General features: G+C 31.9%; 1 protein-coding gene and 1 long non-coding RNA gene across 2 annotated transcripts; both read left to right on the top strand.

Annotated features, from left to right (window-relative positions):
* Positions 1–3,046: 3,046 nt before the first annotated feature.
* LOC111908319 (uncharacterized) lies at positions 3,047–4,198 on the top strand. Its single transcript, XM_023904151.1, has 2 exons — positions 3,047–3,685; positions 3,764–4,198. The coding sequence occupies exons 1-2, from the start codon at positions 3,047–3,049 to the stop codon at positions 4,196–4,198; spliced, it is 1,074 nt and encodes a 357-aa protein (XP_023759919.1).
* Positions 4,199–10,723: 6,525 nt separating this feature from the next.
* On the top strand, positions 10,724–13,214 carry LOC111908334 (uncharacterized). The gene is made up of 3 exons (XR_006185662.2): positions 10,724–10,869; positions 12,722–12,958; positions 13,066–13,214. It is a non-coding gene; the product is annotated as an uncharacterized LOC111908334 (long non-coding RNA).
* The last annotated feature ends 9,190 nt before the right edge of the window (positions 13,215–22,404 follow it).

Below are 22,404 nucleotides of genomic sequence, written 5' to 3'. Positions count from 1 at the left end.
AAGCAACTTGATTGGAGAAATGAATAAAGAGAGAGAGGATAATATGATTTATTAATAATATATTAAAGGAGAAATCATATTTGTTTAATTAATATTGGTCAATAATTAATTGAGAATTAATTTTGTGATCAAGTGTAATTAATTAAACTAGAGGGGCTGAATTGTAATTATGTGATTGTTACAAAATAAGGTAAGAATTATCTTATAAGTATGGTGGACGAATTTAAGGTTGGAAAGCCTTAGAATTCGAGTATGATAAGGATTCAAGGATTATCTTATTGGTTGCTTAATGGATAATCAACTAGATAAGGATAATGACTGAAACCCTATCTCTACACCTATATAAACAACCCCAAGGTCATGAATTCGTGTATCCCTTCCCAAGAGGTCCCAAATACGAATTCTAACCTCCCTCCTCTCTCCTTATACCTTCTCCACTTGCTTATGGTGTTTGTAAGCCATTAGAGGAGTGACACTTGTGACTCTCTGCTTTCCAAGGTCAATTCAAGGAGGAATTGGATTGTTATTGCTACATAACAATCAAGGTATGTTCTTAAACCTATTTACATGTGAATTCTGATTTCTATATGCTAGAATTAGGGTTCAAGTCTTGGATTCAAAGTATGTACAATAGAGAAACCTAGATCCGAGCTTTAGGGTTTGTATGAGCACATAGGATGTCTTATGACCAAAACCCATCAGATTAGAGGTCCAGAAGTCCCATGAGTGTGTATCTCGGGAAAAACGTATCTCAGGAAGCAGTTGGATCGACTGCATGGCGTGGACTCGCCGAGTCGGATGATCAGACTCGGCGAGTAGCTTGAAGATTCACTGGGACTCGCCGAGTTGTTCTTCAGACTCGGCGAGTGGAGTCGGGGTGGCCCCGCGATTCTTCCGGGAGTGACTCGTCGAGTCAAAGAGGATACTCGACGAGTAGAAGGGGAATCTCAGAGGATTGAAGGACGACCAGACTCGCCGAGTCGCCAGGGAACTCGCCGAGTCCAGTCGAGCTGACATTGGACTGTTGACCAGAGTTGACTGGTGTGATTCTTAGGGTCAGTTAACGTGGAAGATAGAAGTATTAAATAAGGGATATATGATGTTACAGGGAGCTTGTAGCTCGGAGGATCAAGTGCAAGGGATTTTAGGAGTTGCTATCTTCTAGTGTCCGCGAGGTGAGTCTTCTCACTATACCTCACCCGGAAGGGTTTGATTGTGTGACCGGAAGGTCAAGTATGCTATGTGTTATGTTATATGCTATGAATGGAAAGTTAGTTGCTACGCGTGATATACATGTTTATATATGGGCCGGAAGGCAATGTATTATGTGACAGAAAGGTCAGGTATGATATATGATATATGTGCTTTATGTGTGAGAGTATTTGTATTATGTGTTATATATGTGTACGGGCCGGAAGGCAAATATATTGTGGACCGAAAGGTCCGGGCCGGAAGGCAATGTATGTGGATCGAAAGATCCGGGCCGGAAGGCAATGATGTGTGGATCGAAAGATCCGGGCCGGAAGGCAATGTTACGTGGACCGAAAGGTCCGGGCCGGAGGGCGTATGTGCGTAAGGTATATTGGGGAACTCACTAAGCTTCGTGCTTACGTTGTTTACGTTATGTTGTTTCAGGTTCTTACAGTAACGTGGGATGACAACGGTTCGATTGTACACACCGAAGAAAGAGTTATGTTTTGGAGGATCCTAGTCTTCTGTTATAATGAAAAAGAAACTATGTTTTGGAAGTTCGAATGTAAATAAGATTTTAACCAAGTGTTTTTAATATTAAATTGATTAAGTAAATAAAAATTTTGTTTTTTGAAATCACGGTGTTACACATTTTCATAAACTTATTCATAGATATGTTCTTCTTTGATGTTTCTTGTTATAATTTGTCTTTTTAATTTTTTTTTTATAAAACATGTAGCTTTTTATTTAAAAGTGCAGCTTTTTATAAAATATGCAATTTTTTTTTTCTGAAACATGCTGTTTTTTTAGATGTACAGTTTGTTTATTAAAAAATGCAAAAAAAAAGTATAAAAAGTGCAATTTATTTAAAAACATGCAGTTTTTTTAAATCTTAAGTTTTTTAAAAAATCTTAAGTTTTTTAAAAAATCTGTAATTTTTTTATAAAACATGCATTTTTTTAAAAAAAATGTACAGTTTTTTTATACAAAATATTATTAATATTTACAATGTTTGTAAACAGAATTTATTCAATTTCATTTATATCGTAACATGTAAATTGAAAACATAAAAATTCAAACTCTTTCCCAAGAAAACCTTTTCCAAGAAAACCTTATCGCATAATGTTTCGGGTTTGTTTTGATGGCGACATCTTGTTTATCATTCATTAAATTTTATTTTCTCATTTTTATTGTCAATTCCTATACAATTATCTATAATTTTTATTTTTCTATTTTTTCTTACTAGTATATCGTTAAATATTATTTGTTGGCTAATTGGGTATAATCACTAGGTTGTATGTTGGCTTTGTTTGTCAATTAATCATTGAATGTAATTACAATTGATGATATAATTTGAAAAATGAATGTGATTACAATCAATAGGTTATCTCTATATGTTTTTGTTATTGTTGAATTAAAACCGTTTTGCATATTATTTCTTGGTTTTCTTTGTCATTGAATGATTGATTACAAATAATGAACTAATGTGCAATATGAATTCTTTTTGAATTGAATATTCTTTGTGAATTATAAAGCATACATTTGGTATTTGTTATACCTTTATTTCTGTTTTCTTATCGTCGATTTAAAATTAGGTTGTTATAGACGCGATACAAACCAATGTCCGAAGATCATTCTCAAATAGAAGATATTACCCTTCATGACACATCAAAACCAATATGGGAAAGCAGGGCTACATCTCCAATGATCGAGTATGTTTATGTGAATATCTTAATTTTAATTTATTAAACCTTTACAAAATTGTATGATTGTTTCTCTAATTAGTTTCAATTTCTGGCGTATACCAACATCCAAGTTCAAGTTAAAATTAAAATATGGGGGTTACTTTCGGCTAATGAAGAACAGTTGTAGGCAAATATATTGTTTTGGCTCTCAAAAATGTATCCACATAGACACAACTTTATACAAGTTAAGTCAACTACACAAAAAAGTGATAAAGCGTTATTCATCAAAGAACAACCCAAAATTTTCAATTCTTTATGTTGACAAGTATGCACCAGACAAATCGTTTATTGAGCTTGGTTATGATGAAAAGTTCATGGCTATGCTTAGCATGTATGGAAGCGAGAAACAAGTAACCATTTATGTGACAATAGAGAATAACCTCGGCTCCAATATTCATGCTAACCATTCGTGTGCCAACAGAGATGAACCACACGATGAGTATGATGCAGACCTTTGTCCTAGTGAAGAAAGTTATCATAGTCATCTCAGTTCTGATAATGAAGACGGTATAGTGAATGATGATGATGAAGTTAACTCGTGTAGTAAGAATAGTATAAGAATGGAAGTCAGCTCAAAATTTGAAAATGTGGTTGATTTTAGGAGAGCTTTGAACCACTTTGCAGTCATAAATGAGTTTAACTACTACATTCAGAAAAGTGACCCCACACGATTCATAGCAAAATGTGAAAACCTAGAGTGTGAGTGGAGAATTCATGCTTCTATTACACAAGATGAAGTTACCTTTGAAGTAAGTATATATGTTAAGTTATATTTAACATGCTTTATATTAAAAATATATTTACGTTTATTTAATTCTTTTTTTTAGGTTAAGAAAATGGTAGAAGTACATAATTGCACTCGAAGCAACAAAGGTGGCAATAAGTGTGCCACTCAAGGTTGGATTGCTAATGTAGTAATTGACAAGTTGAAATCTGATGGGGATGTCTCTCCATATGAGCTTATAAATTGGATTATGAAAACTTACAATATTGACGTGCCGTACCTAAAAGTTTTTAGAGGGAAAGAGAAAGCTTATACTGACATGTATGGTAAGTGGGAAGACTCTTTCATGAAGATGGACGGATTTAGAGAAGAACTATTACAAAGGAACGAAGGAAGCGTTGTTGAAATTGACTTTGACAAAGTTGGTGGAAAGAAACTTTTCAAAAGGTTTTTTATTTGTTTAGCAGCTTGTTCTAGAGGGTTTGTTGCTGGTTGTCGTCCGTATATTGGTCTTGATGCTTGTCATTTAAAAGGATAGTTTAATGGTGTACTAGCCGCTGCAACTGGTATTGATGGTAACAATTCTATCTTTCCAATAGCATATTGTGTGCTTGAATAAGAAAACACACAATCATGGACATGGTTTCTTGACTCACTCAAAAAATCAATTGGAACCCCAAATGGTCTTGTTATCTCATCGGACATGCAAAAAGGGTTAGAAGTAGCCATCAAGAATGTGTATCCTAATGTTGAGCATAGAGAGTGTATAAGGCACTTATATAGCAACTTCAAGAAACACTTTCGTGGTGACTTCTTTAACACCAAAATATAGGCTGCTGCGAAAACCTATCGTCCTACCAAGCATGATAGGTTATTAAAGGAAATTAGTGATAAAAATGAAGATGCCATTGCATATCTAAATACCAATCACAAAAAAAAAATGGAGTAGAAGCAAGTTTGGAACTACTTCCAAGTGTGATTACATCACTAATAATGTTTCAGAAACATTTAATTCTTGGATTGGTAAATTATGCTATAAACCTGTGCTTGATCTCCTTGACGCAATTAGGGAAAAGATTATGAATCGATTTGATAAGAAAAGGAATTTGGTGAGTACATGGAATGACGTATTAATTCCTATTGCTAAAAATCATATCAACGACATCGCTAACGTAAACATGTTAAATAATTAAGTTGAATGACTATATTTGTTTTAGTTTTTACTTCAATAATACATATATCTAAAATATATATGTTTTTAATTTTCATATAGAACTTGGATGAATATGAAGTTACTAGAAGTTGTGAGAATCAAGCTGAAGTGAAGTACAAGGGAACACGTTGGGAGGTCAGCCTAGATGAAAGAAAATGTAGTTGTCGTGTGTGGCAAGTTCAGGGTCGACTATGTGTACATGCAGCGACTTTTATTGCTTTTATAAGGGATGCTAACTGGGACAAATATGTTGATCCCTATTTCACTATAGAGAAATTTAAATCTGCATATGCTTTTCAAATTGCTCTGATGCCCGGACAGGATCAATGGGCGGAAAAAAATGGGTAGAAAATATATCCACCTATTATCAAACGCCCACCTAGACGACCAAGAAAAATTAGAATTAAATCATCGGATGAGCCTAAAAGAAGACACAATTGTCCACGATGTGGTGAGTATGTACACCATCAAAAAACATGTAAAAATCCAGCATCTCAAAGTTTCGATCAAAGTGAAACAGCCACCTCTAAAAAGGTTACTTAAATTTCCATTAATTTTTTGAGTAAATGACAATACTAGCAATGAAAATAATTTTTTATTAATTTTAGGAAACGTGGAAACAATACAAAATCGCATGGCGATGTGGGAGTTTCGGGGTCTACATAAAAAAAGCTCGTGCAATTAGTTGGTATTTTTGATAATTTTGTTAGCTTAAGTTGCAAATGTTCTTAATTAGGGTTCAATTGATGGATTTTTTTTGTTATTATGTGACATAAGTAAATATTTTGATATATTTTTTTTTTCTTTCATGGATTTGCATTGTTGTCAAATTTGTATATATGGTGTAACTTTAAAGACTAGGGACCAAACTGTAATAAGTGCAAATTTAAAGTCCAGGGACCAAACTGTCATAAGTGCAATTTTAAAAACCAGGGACCAAACTGTAATAAGTGCAAATTTAAAGTCCAGGGACCAAACTGTCATAAGTGCAAATTTAAAGACCAAGGACCAAACTGTCATAAGTGCAAATTTAAAAATTAGGGACCAAACTGTCATATGTGCAAATTTAAAGACAAAGGACCAAACTGTAATAAGTGCAAATTTAAAGTCCAGGGACCAACCTGTAATAATTGCAAAATTAAAAAGTATAAGGACCAAATAGTAATTAGTGTAAATTTAATAAGTGCCAAATGTAAACAAACAGGGATCAAACTATAATTAATTCCAAATATATTCTTTATGGACAAATATTGTATATATTACAATTAAAAATATAATTAATTCCAAATATATTCTTTATGGACAAAAATTATATATATATTACAATTAAAAAGTACTGAGATAAAAAAATATTGCTAGTGTAATTAACTATTACAAAACTATGAAAGTTCAATGCTATATCTTATTAATTTCTCAAAGTACAATGTTATTTCTTGAATTTAGCCCTGCTTTTATATCTCTTTATTTGATGTAGTGAATTTGAAGGTATTATGTATGTTTTCTTTTGTGGCTTGTAACCCACCTTCAGCCGGTCAAATAGTTTATGCTTTGGATGTCAAACCTACAACAACAGCAACACAAAAACATGTCGAACTTAATAATTAAGGATGGAAAACTTACTAATTAAAACAAAATACACCTGATGTCATTTTCTTTAAGGAGAAAAATGGATAAACAACATAGTAGATAACAATGAACAGGAAGTGGAACCATTGATTTCCACTAAAAATATATAACACCAACAACCATTCTCTTCTCTTTCTTTGTTCCTCAACCTAATCTAATCATCAACCACAAGTCACATTCTTTATAAAAGACACCTATAAGATGATCAAAAAGAGCTTATGAATTTGTTATAGATTATTCTAACAAGTTGTAATTACTAACTCACTACCACTTGAAGGGTTTAAACCATTGATTTTCATGAATTGAGATCTTCTCAGGTTCATAAACAGGAGGAGTTATGGTTTGTTCATGTTCTTCTGAATCAGGAATGGTTTTTATCTCATGAGCTACAATAACTTTCTTATGTTTTTTCATTGCCTTTTTCTTTCTTGGCCTCGTATATACCCTCGTTAAACAACTAAATACGATATTTGGAATTTAGGTCGAGCAAATACGATATTTAGCTGTTTAACGAGGGTAGATACGAAATTCTACCCATATATATATATATATATATATATATATATATATATATATATATATATATATATATATATATCTTAATCTTAACTATATTATAAAACATATTGAACTTTTTTTGAAATTTAAGAGGTACATGTTTGAAAACTTAATGTACAAATTTGTTATGCACAAACTACTATCTTTCTATGAACACAAAACTAATTATGATAAAGAATAATCACCGAAAATATTTAAGGACTGAAATATCAATTAAATTCCGTTTCCTTTTTAACGTAGATAGAAAGTTATATTAAAAAGTAAAAAATATGAGATATATTATCGTTTCATATTACTTTCACTTTATTCATTGGAGTTCATGACTCCATGTCTTTTTTAACATATTTCAGCTTCGGTTTTAATCTTTTAGTTTACATTTTTCTTTCTTTATTCATGTTTCATATCAACAGTTTATAGGCAGAAATTCTTATTGATTTCCAAGGATGTTTTTGGTTTTGGTGGTGTGATTATCACATAATGGTGAGCCTTTATATACCTAATTTTCTATTAGTTGTTTCTATCATGACTATGCATTTTTTTATTCTTCATTTTCTATATATCTATGTATGTGGTAAAGTTTTGACATGAAAAAAATTATGCATTTATATTCTTGATTTTCTATATATTTATGTATATGTTAAAATTGTATATGGTGGAACTTTCATCTTCTCTTGAGTGAATTTTTTGTAAAACTTGAAGTAAATTTTTAATAAACATATGAGGACTGAAATATGGGATATTATCTATTATCTTCTCTAAAATATTAATGGAGAGTCGTTAAGGGTTGTTCATCCATCCAACTTTTTGATGGGTTGGTCGGTTCAAGCTTCTCAAGAACAAGGATTTGTGTCAATGAAACTTCTCTCGCTTTGATATCTTTTTCTTCACAAAATATAATTATTTTTCGTTGCTACATTTAAGTCTATGTATTTTTTTTGAATGCTTATTTTTTTAGGTTGAAAATCAGTTTTCAAACCATCTCGAGTGGCTTCTTCCTCTAGATAACAAATTTACTTAGGACCCATTTGTTAAGTAGTACACAACAAAACAAGATGAATTATGCTTAGTGCGTATTCGACTAATGGTAATTGGACAAAAATGCATTTTCTTTTGATTTGCCAATTACTTTCTATCTGTCATCGTTCCAAGAGATATGATTTCCCTCCTCATACTTATTATTGAAACTAGTCCAAGATAATTTGTCATAGATGAAAGTTTCAAAACATTTTTCTGAAAAAGCTTTGATTTTTAGGAATTTTATTTTATAATTAATTTTTAATCATATTCTTAGGATTAAACGTGGAGAAATGATTCATATTATCTCAACTTAGGCATGATTTTTGTCCAAAGGTAGGGCATGGAAATTTTCTAACATATAAGCCACAAAATTTATAGGCATTGAAACTGTCAAATAATATTTTCTAAAAAAAACCATTCGTTGAAACAGTCATAGTTGTCGCCGCCGCATTGCGCGGGTACACACCTTATATATATATATATATATATATATATATATATATATATATATATATATATATATATATATAGTTAAGGAAAAAGAAAAAAATTAGTTTTTCGAAAAACAATGTTATCAAAACAATTTATTATTAGGAATGATTAATTAATAACTAGAAAGGTTACCCCCACTACGCGGGGGCCATAAGATTTCAATATTGTTTCTGAATCGATAAATATGGCAGACGTAGAAAGTGCAAAGATGAAAAGCCTGGAGTTTGCCCCGGACCGTTTTTTTCATGTTTTTATGAAAAAATGTAAAAATTTTGACTGCAAGGATCAAAAGTTTCAAAACGGTTAAAGAATTAAAGGGGTAGAAATTAGGAAATTTTTAGAAAAGGAATCAAATTTGTCAAACCGTTAAAGTTTTGTGGTCAAATTTTATATATTAAAATGTTCCTAAAAAGTGTAAAAATATTGATTGTAAGGACCAAAAATATCAAAATAGGTAAAGAATGAGGAACAAAGTATAGGGACAATTTCTGCCAAAAAAATATCAAGTTTACTATTCCTAAGCTTTATTATATCTTTAATATATATATATATATATATATATATATATATATATATATATATATATATATATATATATATATATATATATATATATATATATATATATATACTAGATTGGTGTATAAAAAAAAAGATTTTTTATACACCCCCTTTCCCCTTAATTTCCTATGTACCCTCGTTTTTCGTCTTATTATGTTTTTTTTTGCTTTTTGTTTTTGTTTTGCTTTTTTTTTTGTAACTATCAAGTTCGAAAGAATATTGTGTGGAGGGACATCATTATCAATCATGTCTTCCACCATACGGCGTTCATCTTTATTCTTCGGTCAGCCGTTTTGCAAAAGCATGACCCTCCATATACATTTCAGGGTCATGATTATGTTCACAATTTTTAACCGTCAAGGTCCAAAAATCAAAAATCTTAGAATAATATCCGATCAACTGAAATGGATATTTTATTTATTTTTTGTCCTTGTATTTCTACCAGATATATTTGTACCTCTATAGACACCAATCTGATCACAAACTAAATTGATTTTTGAAACATAGCCTCCACTTGTTTTTGTTTTTGATTTCTTTGTAATGACCACATATCCAAGAGTTCGTGCCACCTGGTCAACCCACTCTTTCAAATTTTCATGAGTGTTAAACACCTGACAAAAAAAATACATATGTGGTCAGTTTGAAAATTGTCTCAACGTATTAATATACAAAATTATAAAGAAAAAAAAAACAAATTTGGTTAGTTTTAAATTTCGCCATATGATCCAGTCGTTGTAGATGTATTGATTTAGTACGTTATATAAACCACGCCTACAAAAGGTTTTCAATATGATTGTCATTAATTTATTCGGACGGGGAATGGAAGAAAAGAAGAGATTATTTATGTATTGGTAACAATGATTCTTTTTATAGACTAAAAAGATCTTGATAGACTAAATGCAACACTAGCAGCTCCATGATAGACTAAAAAATATATCTATGCAATATAGTAACGTCGAATCAATACTTTGTCATTCATATTATAGTGAATAGGAAAAATATTAAGTGCGGCACTAGCAATTTCAGCAATTTCATGATAGACTAAAACATATATCTAGGGAATAAATTTATTTATTTAATTATTAAATACAAAAAATCAAAAAAGACCAAGAAAACCCAAAAAAAATTCAAAAAAGCAAAAAGATAAAAAAAATCTAAGAATTGTTATGTATTAATTATTTATAATTAGTTAGTTTAGATAAATATAAATATAAATAATAAATATATAAGTGATGTCTTCATTTTACGTTTTTTTTCTAAATATTAGAAAAACTATGGATAGAACAATTAATCTTGTCTTTAAGGTAAAATCATAAAAGAAGCTATTGAAATATAATTGTATTTATATATTTGCATTACAAGAATTTTTTTAATTATTAAATACAAAAAATTACAAAAAATATTAAAAAAACATAAAAAATTAAAAATTAAAACAACTAGATGAAAAAAAAAAATTAAATGAAAGAAAAAATTAAAAGATGGGGTAAATAAAATAGGACCTTACAAAAAAAACACCCATATTTAAATATTGAAAAATGTTAATAATTTTTAGCCTAATTTTTTTTTTCTCCGGAAAAAAAAAAGGAGTATAAAGAAGCAATTTGGGGAAAGTTAGGGTTATGTTTACAGAACTTGGATCAGAGAATGAGGCCGGCGAGAGGAAAAGTGAGGTTTCTGAGGGTGGTTGCCCTTCTTCCGACCGATGATTTCGTCTTGTTCCTACAAATCAACAACCCTCATCGGTAAATACATGCATGTCGTGTTTGTATACCGAGAGCGAGAGAAAGAAACAGATAAATTAATCGCTGCTAAAACTGGTGCTTCTGGCTTCTGTTTCTGAGTATAGCGATTATTATTATTATTATTATTATTATTATTATTATTATTATTATTTTGAACGGCGGGAGTATATTATAGAATAAATTGCATTTATGTGATGTTTGGGATTGGGTTTGAGAAGTGCTTCTGATCTGCGTTTGAAATAATAGGGAACGAGCCCAGATCTGGAAAAGTTCGCTTTCATCATCATCATCATCTTCTGATGTTCAAACTCTGACTACATTTAAGAGGCAGTGATGATAGATTATCTGATCCAAGTTCGAAATCGGGCAAGTTTAATAGAGATTATCTGTAGCTTGGCTGGGCAAAATCAGAGGAAGGTGATATAATCGAGAGTGATATAGAGAGATTATGATTATGATTATGATTATGATCCTCTGTTTCTTCTTCTACACATTGCAACCTCTGATATTTTGCAGCCATGGCGGATCAATCCTCTTGCTTCGTTTGTAAACAAATCTGAGCCTCCTTTTTCATTCCTTTTGCAAACATTTCTAACGATTTTTTTTTTCCCCTAAATCTCTTCTATTTTTTAGCAGCAGTTTATGATAGAAAAAACAAATCGAAATTTGATTAATTTTTTTTACATGTGTTTGCTGTGTATTCAAAAACTTGGGTCATATACCGGCAAACCAGCTTTGAAATGGTAATTGGCGAAAGATATGAAATTTTGGTCATTTATTCCGGAAGATATTTGGGTTAATTTTGTTTTAAAAACCACTGATATTTTTTAATGTTTAAAAAAGAAAATAATTACTTGTAAAACAACACGGTTTATCGGTATCTTGTGCTTATAAGATATTTTTTTACTAAGATGTAGGTGTAGTGTGAGTATTTTAGTGCAAGATTTAAACATCAAAGTTAAAGATTTCGTGGAGTTGCATCGCTTAAAAATATTTGTGTTTAGGGTTGTACTTCTTTAAGTGTGTTCTATTATGTGCAAGTAGTGTTACCCAAGTTATATTGGTGATCAATCTGGGTGTCTATTGTTTACACTAGATTAGAAAGATTATGTTTAATTCAAATGTTTTTTTTTTTCTTAAAACAATTTGGTGAATGAAAAGATATTAGAAATTGTTAGTATCTTTTAGTACCATTTTGTAATTTAATTATTACTTTGAACAAATTATGCGTTACACAAAGAGACATATACATTAGTTTGTGTCCTTGATGAACAACTATTCTTATCTCGTATTACCCAACAAGCAGTCATGCCCTTCTTCCTGTTATCAATTTTATCTCTGTTTTACAATGGTACTATGGATTTGTTTGCTTTTTGTTTAAACCTTAAAATACTTTACATAAAAAGCAGTGTTAAGTCAATTGTTATTAGATTGATATTAAACTGAGTTAGTGAGTGGCATATTAATATGTTTTTCGTTTTAGTGTTTTCTAGTTAATTTTAATACAACATATGTTGAAGTGCTTTCTAGTTATCAATCTTGTTACAACATATGTTTGAAGTTGTTTTGCTGATTAATCATAGGGATAATGACTTAAAAGGGTAATATATTTTTCGATTTGTGCATATTTAGTCACTGAATTTTTTTTCGTCCATATTTACTCCTTCAACTTGTTAAACTGTATACATTTAGTCCTTATGACCGGCTACTCTAGGTTATCCGGTAAAAATGACTTAATAGGGTAATATATTTATCACTTTGTACATATTTAGTCCTTAATATTTTTTTTTTATTTTAAAATAAGTCATTTTTGTTTTTTTATTCATTCAGTACTTATAAATGATTTCTTTAGGTTTTTTTTCATAACATCTTATGTGGGATAGCCATATGGTGGTGAGATAGTTTCAGTTGGTCCTGCTATATGTTATAGGCCAAGATACCTGGTGCGGGCCAGCTATAAGTTGTAGGTACGAAGATTCGAGAAGAGCGGTTAGATTAAGGCATCATGCCAACAAACCCTGGGTATTCCAGTCCGATGATTGATTGGACCTGTTGCATGTTGACATTCCAGTTCGATGATTGGGCCAAGGTATAACAATTTAATGAGTGTGGGTCCGTTATGCATGATAATATGTTTGTTGTGTTGGGTATTCTGGGGGAAACTCATTCAACTTACCCAATTGTTTATGTTTTCAGGTTCTATCCTTGGTCGTGGGAAGGCGAATGCATGAATCTACACACTCATCAACATTATTGAGGATTACGCATTTCTTATATGACTATAATTTTCGATAAATGTATTTTGGAATAAACGTTTTTTTTAATAATGAATTTATAATTAGGGAGTTTTGCCTTATTTAAAAATGAAAATTTTTTTGTTGTGAAAATGAGACATTACACATAAACATCAATAACCTCACACACTTAATCAATGATTGTCCCACATAAGATGTCGTGAGAAAAACCTAAAGAAAACATTCATAAGTATCGAATGTGTACAAAAACAAAAATGACTTATTTTGAAACAAAAAATATTAAAGACTAAATGTGTACAAAAATATTAAGGACTAAATGTGTACAAAATGAAAAATATATTACCTTATTAAATCATTTTTCCCGGCTAACCTGGAGTAGCTGGTCATAATGACTGAATGTGTACAGTTCAACAAGTTGAAGGGGTAAATGTGGACGAAAAAAAACTTAGTGATCAAATGTGTACAAATCAAAAAATATATTACATTTTTAAGTCATTATCCCTTAATCACATGATAGTTTTGGAATGAAAGCTTACTCAAAACAACTTTCAAACTAAAGTGAAACTAAGACTTATGAATAGTGTCTCTCAACATGCCAACTTTATGAAAGATCTTATCAAGAATTGCATTTTACTTGTCATTTATTCAAACTCGCAACACATCATTGACTTGGCCTTGCAGAATAGCAATGCATTTTTGTGGCCTTTTCACCAAAATATTATCATACTTTTTGGTTTTTCTCCAAAGTAGCTTTATAACTCATGAACTTTTGAGGATATATCCAAAATAGCATCATACTTGGATCATCAACAAACCTTCACTAAAAATTAGTTCCATAAAATTTTTTGACTTTAAGAAACTTCATATTACAACTATTTGAAATCGATACTTATACTCCTTAACTCAAAGAACAAACACATATAAAAGAACCACATAAAAGATAAACGACTTAGACATGTATCTATCATTCTATTCGTAAATCTACATCTTTTGTTCTAAAGAGGACTTGAACCAACCTTCAACCTTTGGTTGAGAGATAGTTCCATCAATTCCAGATACAATTAGGCCAAAGACCATTTGGTACATACAAGATACAAGTGGTCTAACACATTTGAATCCAAGTGGAATCACCTAAAGCCCAAACACATATGCTTATAAGACAAAAAATTGTACATGCACCAAAAATACACACCAAATTGTCACTTCCACATCAAGCACAATCACCCATTGCTTAACATATTTAAACTTTTACCTACAATTGGATTAAAAAGGAAATTATGGAGGAGCATGGGCTAATTGAGCTGAACTGCTGAAGTAATCAAAGACAACAACTTTTAGAGCATGGGAAAATTAACCGAAAACCGCTATTCCATAAATGAAGAAAACATATTAATCACACAAAAAAATATAAGACAAAACACACATTACAAAATAGCACTTCCTCTCGATTTATGAAACAAATTAAGCCTAAAAAGTTCAAGAGTTAATAACTTTTGTCACATTAACCAAATAATGATTTCAAAGGACGTTTTACAAATTGTCACCCTTTGAATCCGGTTACCATAATAAATAGAATTACTTTTAATCTTTTTGATTCGGCATCTCATAAATTGGGCATCCTTTTTTTAACGATAATTTTATCTATTATTAAATACCATACATATCTTATAATGAGATTTAAACACATGATATTTCATTTGAGAGAGACATTCCTTATCATGAGACCAAAGATCTTTTGCTTCAGAGGTTGGACATCATCAAAATGAACCTTCAAAAGTTTGTGTTCTACCTGCAAGAGATCATTGCAATAAAACGAATTAAAATATCTTATGAAAAAATATAAAAGATAAAGAAAAGTGTGTGTGTGTGTGTGTGATTCCGAAGTAACAAGCTATGAACTGAAAGCGGAAAAGGGTCTACAAATAGAGTTCAGTTGCTAAGAACAAGTTTCAGATCGTTATGATAATCATCAAGGAAGGTATACAAACTGAGTTCAAGATGCCAATGAACAACACCATTGACATCAAAATAGATCTACCAGATTTAAGCTAACAACACCTTACTCTTCTCCGCCATTAATTTCAATGATTCTGTCACCACCGTTGGAAACAAATATAATAAAGTTCATGTCATCGTGACAAAAATCAACTCGGTTCGCCTTGTCCAGGCACTCATAGAATGTCTACAAGTTCGAACCCTAGAAGACTAAGTTTAGGTCCTATAATTGATTCTTTATTATGGTATTGTAATCATTTCTACAAATATTTTGATTTGTGCTCACAATCTTTGGGTTTGTTTCTTAGTTATTCGATTTTACTAATGTTTCTTAGTTATTCTTATTTTAATGATGATTGATGATCAAGTATGGGTTTCAAGAAAGGGGATATATAAAAATTAAATGTCTTAAAAATATCTAGATATTTGATATTGGAATTGTTCTTGTATGGGAAGATGGATGGTGGTGATTGTTCTTGGCATCTTGAATGTGTTCTTCAAAGTCAACGCAACATTAATGAAGAACATATGAAGCCAAATATAATGATCATTATGATCATAGTGAGGTGAATAATAGATGAAGTCGAACACAAGAATAAAACCCATATTTCGGTTGACTTTCTTTGCTAATTTTATATGTGGTTGTGTATTTATTTCCACATAACAATTATCATCGGATGACTGCTTCGATTTTCAATAATGACTTAATTGAGATCATTTTTACAAGTTTAATGACTTTTTACACAAAAAATAACATTAGCGACCAAATAGGATAAAAGGTAATACTTTATTTGTGCTACAATTGTAACACCCGTGTCAAGTACGAGCTAATATGTTAAAAGTTTGAATTTCATTCTTGGGTGGCCATGACGTGGTGGATCTTCACCATGGCATGGTGATTGTTTTCTTGGCCACAAGGTTTAATGACCCGCCACGACGTGGCTATAAGGGCCGACGTGGTAAGTGATTTTAATGAAACCCTAGATTTTCAGGTTGCACTATGACAACTCGAACATTTTTCCGTTAACGTTAGCCCGATTCCATTAATAAATTTGGAATTTTATTTTGTTTCATCAAATTCTTATGGTTTGGAAATCGTTTAAGTTATATTATGAAATTTTATATAAAGGTCGGAACCAAAAAATACCCACTTTTCTTCCGAAAATCATCAAGAATCACCTTTGGGTGTTGTTGTAGAGCCTCTAAAAACGCGTTTTTCATCAAATCTGGTGTTGTTGTTCTTGAGTTCACGGTCGCAAAACCTTCAAATATTCAAATCTTCAAAGACCGAAATTAGTTCACGGTCGTGAACCCTTCAAACCTTCATATTTGCTTCAAGAACACTGATCACGGCCGTAAACCATTCAAGAGGCTGTTCACGGCCGAGAACAGTTCATGGCCGCAAACCTCCCCAAGTCGTGAACTTGGCAGAAAACCCACTTTTTCCCAATTCGATCGAGTCCGATAACATTCGTAAACCAAAAGCAAGTGTTTTCCAACACTATAACTAATGGTTTCGCTAATATTACTTGTATATGTGTTTAATTATTATTAGGATTCCGTTAATTCCGCGCACAACAACTCGAAGGTCCTCATTCAGTTTCATAGTCTGACACCTTCACGTAACTAACAGTGAGTTCATACCCCTATGTTTTTACTATTTTTAACGTTTTCAGGGGGAATACAAGCCTAACACAAATGATTTTGTGAACTTATACAAAAGAATTTCAATATGTTTAAAACTTATGCAATTGATACAACCAAACAATTTCCACATTTTATAAAATATTTAGATATTTTATCCCTTTTGTAACATGCTGAGCATATGGGGCGCTTTCAATTTCAATCATAATTGCATAACTTTTAGATCAATATACGAACCAAGTACATAACATTCATGCAAACTATAATAGGTATAGTTTGGGATTTCAATACACGGTTTTACATTAACAGGCATATAAACTATGACATACTTTGTTTATGATATGCAATGTTATTATTAGGATAACAAGAATACATTACTAAATAATTATTTAAGTATAATTATTCCTCTACAAAGTATACAAACATATTCAAATACAAGAGAATCATATATAACTACACGTAAACTAGTTAATACATGATTGTGAGGCATCTCTTCAAATTGTACCCTTCGGGGTATAGTTTAAATCCTATCATTTAGTGTAACCAGAGTCTCCTGGACGGAGATCATGAGATTTGTGAATAGATCTATTCGGCAGTGACAATCCCACACCTAAACTGCTAGCTACAGTTAGGCAGAGATGCCTGGGGTGACAAATATCATACCGTCCACTGCCTGAAGAACATCGTAGAAGTCACTAGTCATATAAAGCATAGTTATACGACTCACAGTAGTATAAACTAACATTTTGTTTACGGGATTTCATTCTACGCTAGTTTTATTTTAATTAATAGAACTATTATACATTACACTAGAAGATTCCAGGGATATAATATATGGTTTTATTTTAAGTCATGAAACTAATAAACAGACTGGTCGTAACAAGGGTTTTCAAACAGAACATTTTATACATTACTGGTGATAGCCAGGGCTTTCATACAATGATTTTTCATTCAAAACAACGATATACATTATAGTCGGTGGTAACCAGGCATATGATCTAGTACATTATACAGAACACAATAACAAACTTATATGTTAGAAAATATTGGATTTTCTTGGGAAGCATACAAAATTTTTTACAAGATTCAATGGCAGGTTTTCACTACAAAAACATCTTTATGAACTGACCAGCTTAATTTTGATACTCTTTCAAAATCGTTTGTATTCTCAGGAAATCAATAGACAGGTACTCCAGCAGGATTTTGAGAAGACGGAGCGTAGAGTCACGTCTTTTATATTTTGTTATACTTTTGATGTATACAAACTATGTAATAAGTAGATGTATATACCTATATTTCAATATAATGGTTGTGTTTACTTTGATTACTATTATGCAATTGTTGTGATACTGTACATGACGTCCTCTACCCCCGAAAGTTTTCCGCCATTTCAGTTTGAGAGTGTGACAGATTGGTATCAGAGCTATTGTTTATAGTGAACTAAGTATACCGAACCTTACATGGTATAAAACTATAAATGCTAAGAGACCGAAGTGTTCTGAACTAAAAGTATACTTTTTAAAACATAAGTATCTTATATGAAGAATACGAGTATATATACATACCAGAAGCAGTATCACAAGTAGAACAAAACAAAAGTATTTGGATGTTGGACACTGCAGTTAAACCTGGATAGTTATGTAATCATGACTTGAATCAATATAGCCTGATCAACTATATTTATTTGAGACATGACCAACATGTGTTTGGGAGTGACTGTGGTGTTGCAACAAGCCTAAAACTTACCAAGCTATATATACAACAAGAGATCGATAGATTAGAGCATACAACTTAAAAATACTATATGAGTATTTTAGCTAGAGTCGAACTCAGTGTCGAAATTCATTCCAAGTGTTGCTACTTATTTCGTTTCTAGCGATAGTTTACTTGTATTGGTAACCCTTCTTTGTATATCGCTTAGTAGAACACTTTATCTATCATGTGAGACATGTCTTGTTCCATATCACTTGATTCCAAATTCTAGGGGACTTACCATCCTCTTCTTCTTGATTCTTTTAGAATAAGATGCCTCCGAGGAAGAGACCCACCAGAAAGAATAACAATCCCCCGACAGATCCGACGCCGCCACATCCTCAGTACGACCCATGTTAGGCGTGTCAAAGCAAATAAATAAAGGGGTAAAATAACTCCTTGAACACTACTACTTTGTACTAAAAATGAAATACAAGGTAAGCAGGATCAATCCACAGAGACACAAGATAAATGCTTATACCCTTTTGCACATGGTACAAATTCACAAAAACCGGGGGTTTAGATGCAATGATTTAAATAAAGAACTGAAGTGATAAGTAAGCAATGGATTATGTAAAATAAGCTCAAGATTTGCAAGTACTCCAACTCTATGCAAGACTAATTAACAATGTGATTCAAAATATGAAATGATATTTGTTAAATTCTATCTAAGTTGGTATTAGAAATGCTAACAAGCTCTAGCAATTCGCATTCACCATTTTAATTAATTAAAAAAAGCTCTTTAATTAATTCTAATCTAACTAACGTAATCTAAACAAGTTCTTAGAATAGGTGGAAAGATTGCATTATGCTTTGTGTGAATATTACCAACAACATTTAATATTTTTCATAAGTTTGGAAGTACACCAGAATTATTTTAAGAAAGTTCAATCTAGTGTTTGTTACTTGTTCTCTATAACAAAACAATTACAGATTTTGCATATTAGATAACTTGAATGAATCAACCCTAAATCAATTGGCCAAAAAGAACTAGAATTGAAATCAAACCTTCAATTAAAACAAAATCAAATTCACTAGATAGCATTTAAAATAAACACCAAGTCAAATGATTGAAACCACACACATAATTGCCAATACATGAAGTTGGAGAATTAGGTTTCTAGCCAATCATGACTAGAACAAAGCACAAACCTAGAAAATGAATTTAAAGTTTTTACAAAATGAAATCAAATGTTCCCAAGTGTTTTCAAGCAACAATTGCCTTCGAAATTCTCCCCAAAATCGCCTCTAGAACTCACAAAATCAACCCCCCTCCCTTTCTGGAACTGGTTGCTCCTTTTTAGATAAAAGAAAAATTGTTTTAAACTCGTGACCACGTTTACACGGTCGTGTAAATGAAAAAAGTACACTGCGAAAACTGGCCAGGCTTTCAAAATACAATGCTCGAGAGACTTCGTTTACACGGTCGTGTAAAGCTCTAAAAAGCCAAAATCTTCATTTCTTTGATATCTTCTTCCTCGATGCTCCACAGGTCCCGAAACTTCATCCAAATCTCTTATTCATCACCTTAACTAAGATCCTACCTTCAAAAGTCCCTGAAATATCACAAAAATGTGTGAATGGAATTGCATCATGAAAAATCTTGAAAAATATGCAAAATGTATGAGTTTAAACCTAAATGCAATGCACTTTTATGGAGTAAAACTACAAAATGGGTGCATGAAATGCATCTAACAAATCTCCCCAAGCTTGAACCTTTCTTATCCTCAAGAAAAAACATGAAAAATTTAAACCGAAGAAAATAAAAGAAAAGAAAAGAAAAGAAAATCAAAGTCAAAACTTTTGAAACTTAATGCAAGAAATCAAAACAAACATGAAAATGATCCAACCCAATTAACCTTATTATTGTACCATAGTTGAGAATATACCCGTCGTGCCTTGAGTCAACTTGGTTTTAGTCTCCAATTATATAACAATAGAAATAAGATTGTAGCCACTCCCTAATGTAACTCAACAAAATCAAAGATCACAACACTTGTTCTCTCTCAATATCTGTGACAACCTGGAATTTCTAGCCAATATAACAAATCCCAATCGAACCTGGTAACCCGTTTTAAGTTAATAAAATATCTTGGAAAATAAAATGTTCAAAAAGTTTCAACTAGGTTGTCTAAATGATATATATTGTTTCAAGGTTTTCAGAGATATCCAGATCACTCGACTCCGAGTTATAACGAAGAAGTTATGACCAACCGAAGATTCGTGTAAAAACCGGCAAAACTTGTAAACGTAAAACACGAAGTTTCAATACAATAATTATTAGCCTTAGGTGTCTAAACGAAAGTCGTAGATTACGTTAAACCGTGAGCATGCATAAAAAGAACGCCCAAATATGACTTTGTATGAGGAAGTTATGATTTTTCTAAGTTCTGAAGTGGTAGTAGACAGCTAAAAACTCGAAATAGTGATCGAGTGATTTGTGGCCAACACAACCTAACGAGAATCGAAGATCTCGTCAATGGTAGCACAACGGTAAAAAGTCTGACAGAAACGGACATCGGATGAAGAAGTTATGGATTTAAACAGATTTTTTGTGTCCCAGCTTATTAAAAATATATAATTAAAAATAAAGTCAAAATTTGCCAACGAAGTCTAAATGAGAGTTGTAGACTACCTTCTCACCTACGTGTGCATATAAAGAACGTCAAAAACGGAGCTTGTATGCGAAAGTTACGGATTTTACAAGTTCGAGGCACACACACCAAGATGATTTACGCCCAACGTACCCTCGTATACCCAACGTACTCGGGTGCTAGGCCTCGGTTCGTCCACGTCACTCCAATGCTCCGTCCGAGGATGCGGTAATCCGTGACGCATGCGAACGCCCAGCGTAACCGAAGTACACCCAGCGTACTCCGAATTTACGCACAGCGTAATCCCTCTTTCAGCACCCTATAAATAGGATGCGAGGGTGCCGGCCATTTTTGCTCATTTCCTCCCTTTCTCGCGCCGAAGCTCTGCGTTTAAATCCTCAGAACCATCCTAAAGTTCCAGTTTTCATATCCAAGTTTGGAAGGAAGTTTTACGCTCCCGAGATTCCCGAAAATCCCGAGAAATCCACTTTCTCGAGTAGAAGTTCTGCTCGGTTTTCGTCTCGCTTTCTTCAATCTATCAAGCGAGTTCATACCCCTACAAACACACTTTAAATACATTTTAAATGCTTTTTTTTTATACTTTTAAGGGGGGTGGGAATACAAGTAAACATCCGGTTATTATCGTGTGAAAATATCTATCCCTTCCTATGTATTCGATATTATTATTTAATCAATCTTATGCGATTTATGACTAGTATACAAATGGATTTACTACACGTTTAGCTGTTTCACCAAACATATTACTTCAAAGGACTTTCTCAAACGTTTTTACATGTTAAAACTCTTTATCAAACTGTCTTACATACTTTATGTTTCCTTTCAAACACTGTTAGAATCATGTTTCAAATAAAGGTTTTCTTATACTTAAAACTATTCTTATCAAACAAAATGCTTTCAAATCGTTTTACAAACTGACATCAAGTCATTATTTTTTAGTTATTCAACTTTTCAAAGGTGTTACAAAACTTATTTTATACTTTTATATTGTCAAATGCATGTCTATATATGTATAGTTATATAAGTAATGTTTAAAGGACTTAGGACGGCTAGATCGCTTTATTTCCTTTTCCTCGTTGGGATGTGGAATTAGGGCATTGGTTATTCGTCCGAATGTCGTCTAAATATTAGTTATATACATCATGTATACATATATAGACATAAAAGTTCCATCAGTTGGTTCAGTACCTTTGAGTAGCAAAGGCATACTTCGGTTATACACATACAATACTAGTAACTATAATAGGTATAGTTAGGAGATACTACTTACTATTCCA

This window comes from Lactuca sativa, chromosome 8 (assembly GCF_002870075.4).
Source record: "Lactuca sativa cultivar Salinas chromosome 8, Lsat_Salinas_v11, whole genome shotgun sequence".
NCBI lineage: Eukaryota > Viridiplantae > Streptophyta > Magnoliopsida > Asterales > Asteraceae > Lactuca > Lactuca sativa.
This window is presented reverse-complemented; position numbering and strand designations above follow the sequence as displayed.

Bases quoted from the DNA above. Each gene is read 5' to 3' on its own strand.
- LOC111908319 (XM_023904151.1), top strand. From the start codon at position 3,047: ATGAAGAACAGTTGTAGGCAAATATATTGTTTTGGCTCTCAAAAATGT. The intron at 3,686-3,763 runs GTAAGTATATAT...TCTTTTTTTTAG, and splicing joins AAGATGAAGTTACCTTTGAA to GTTAAGAAAATGGTAGAAGT.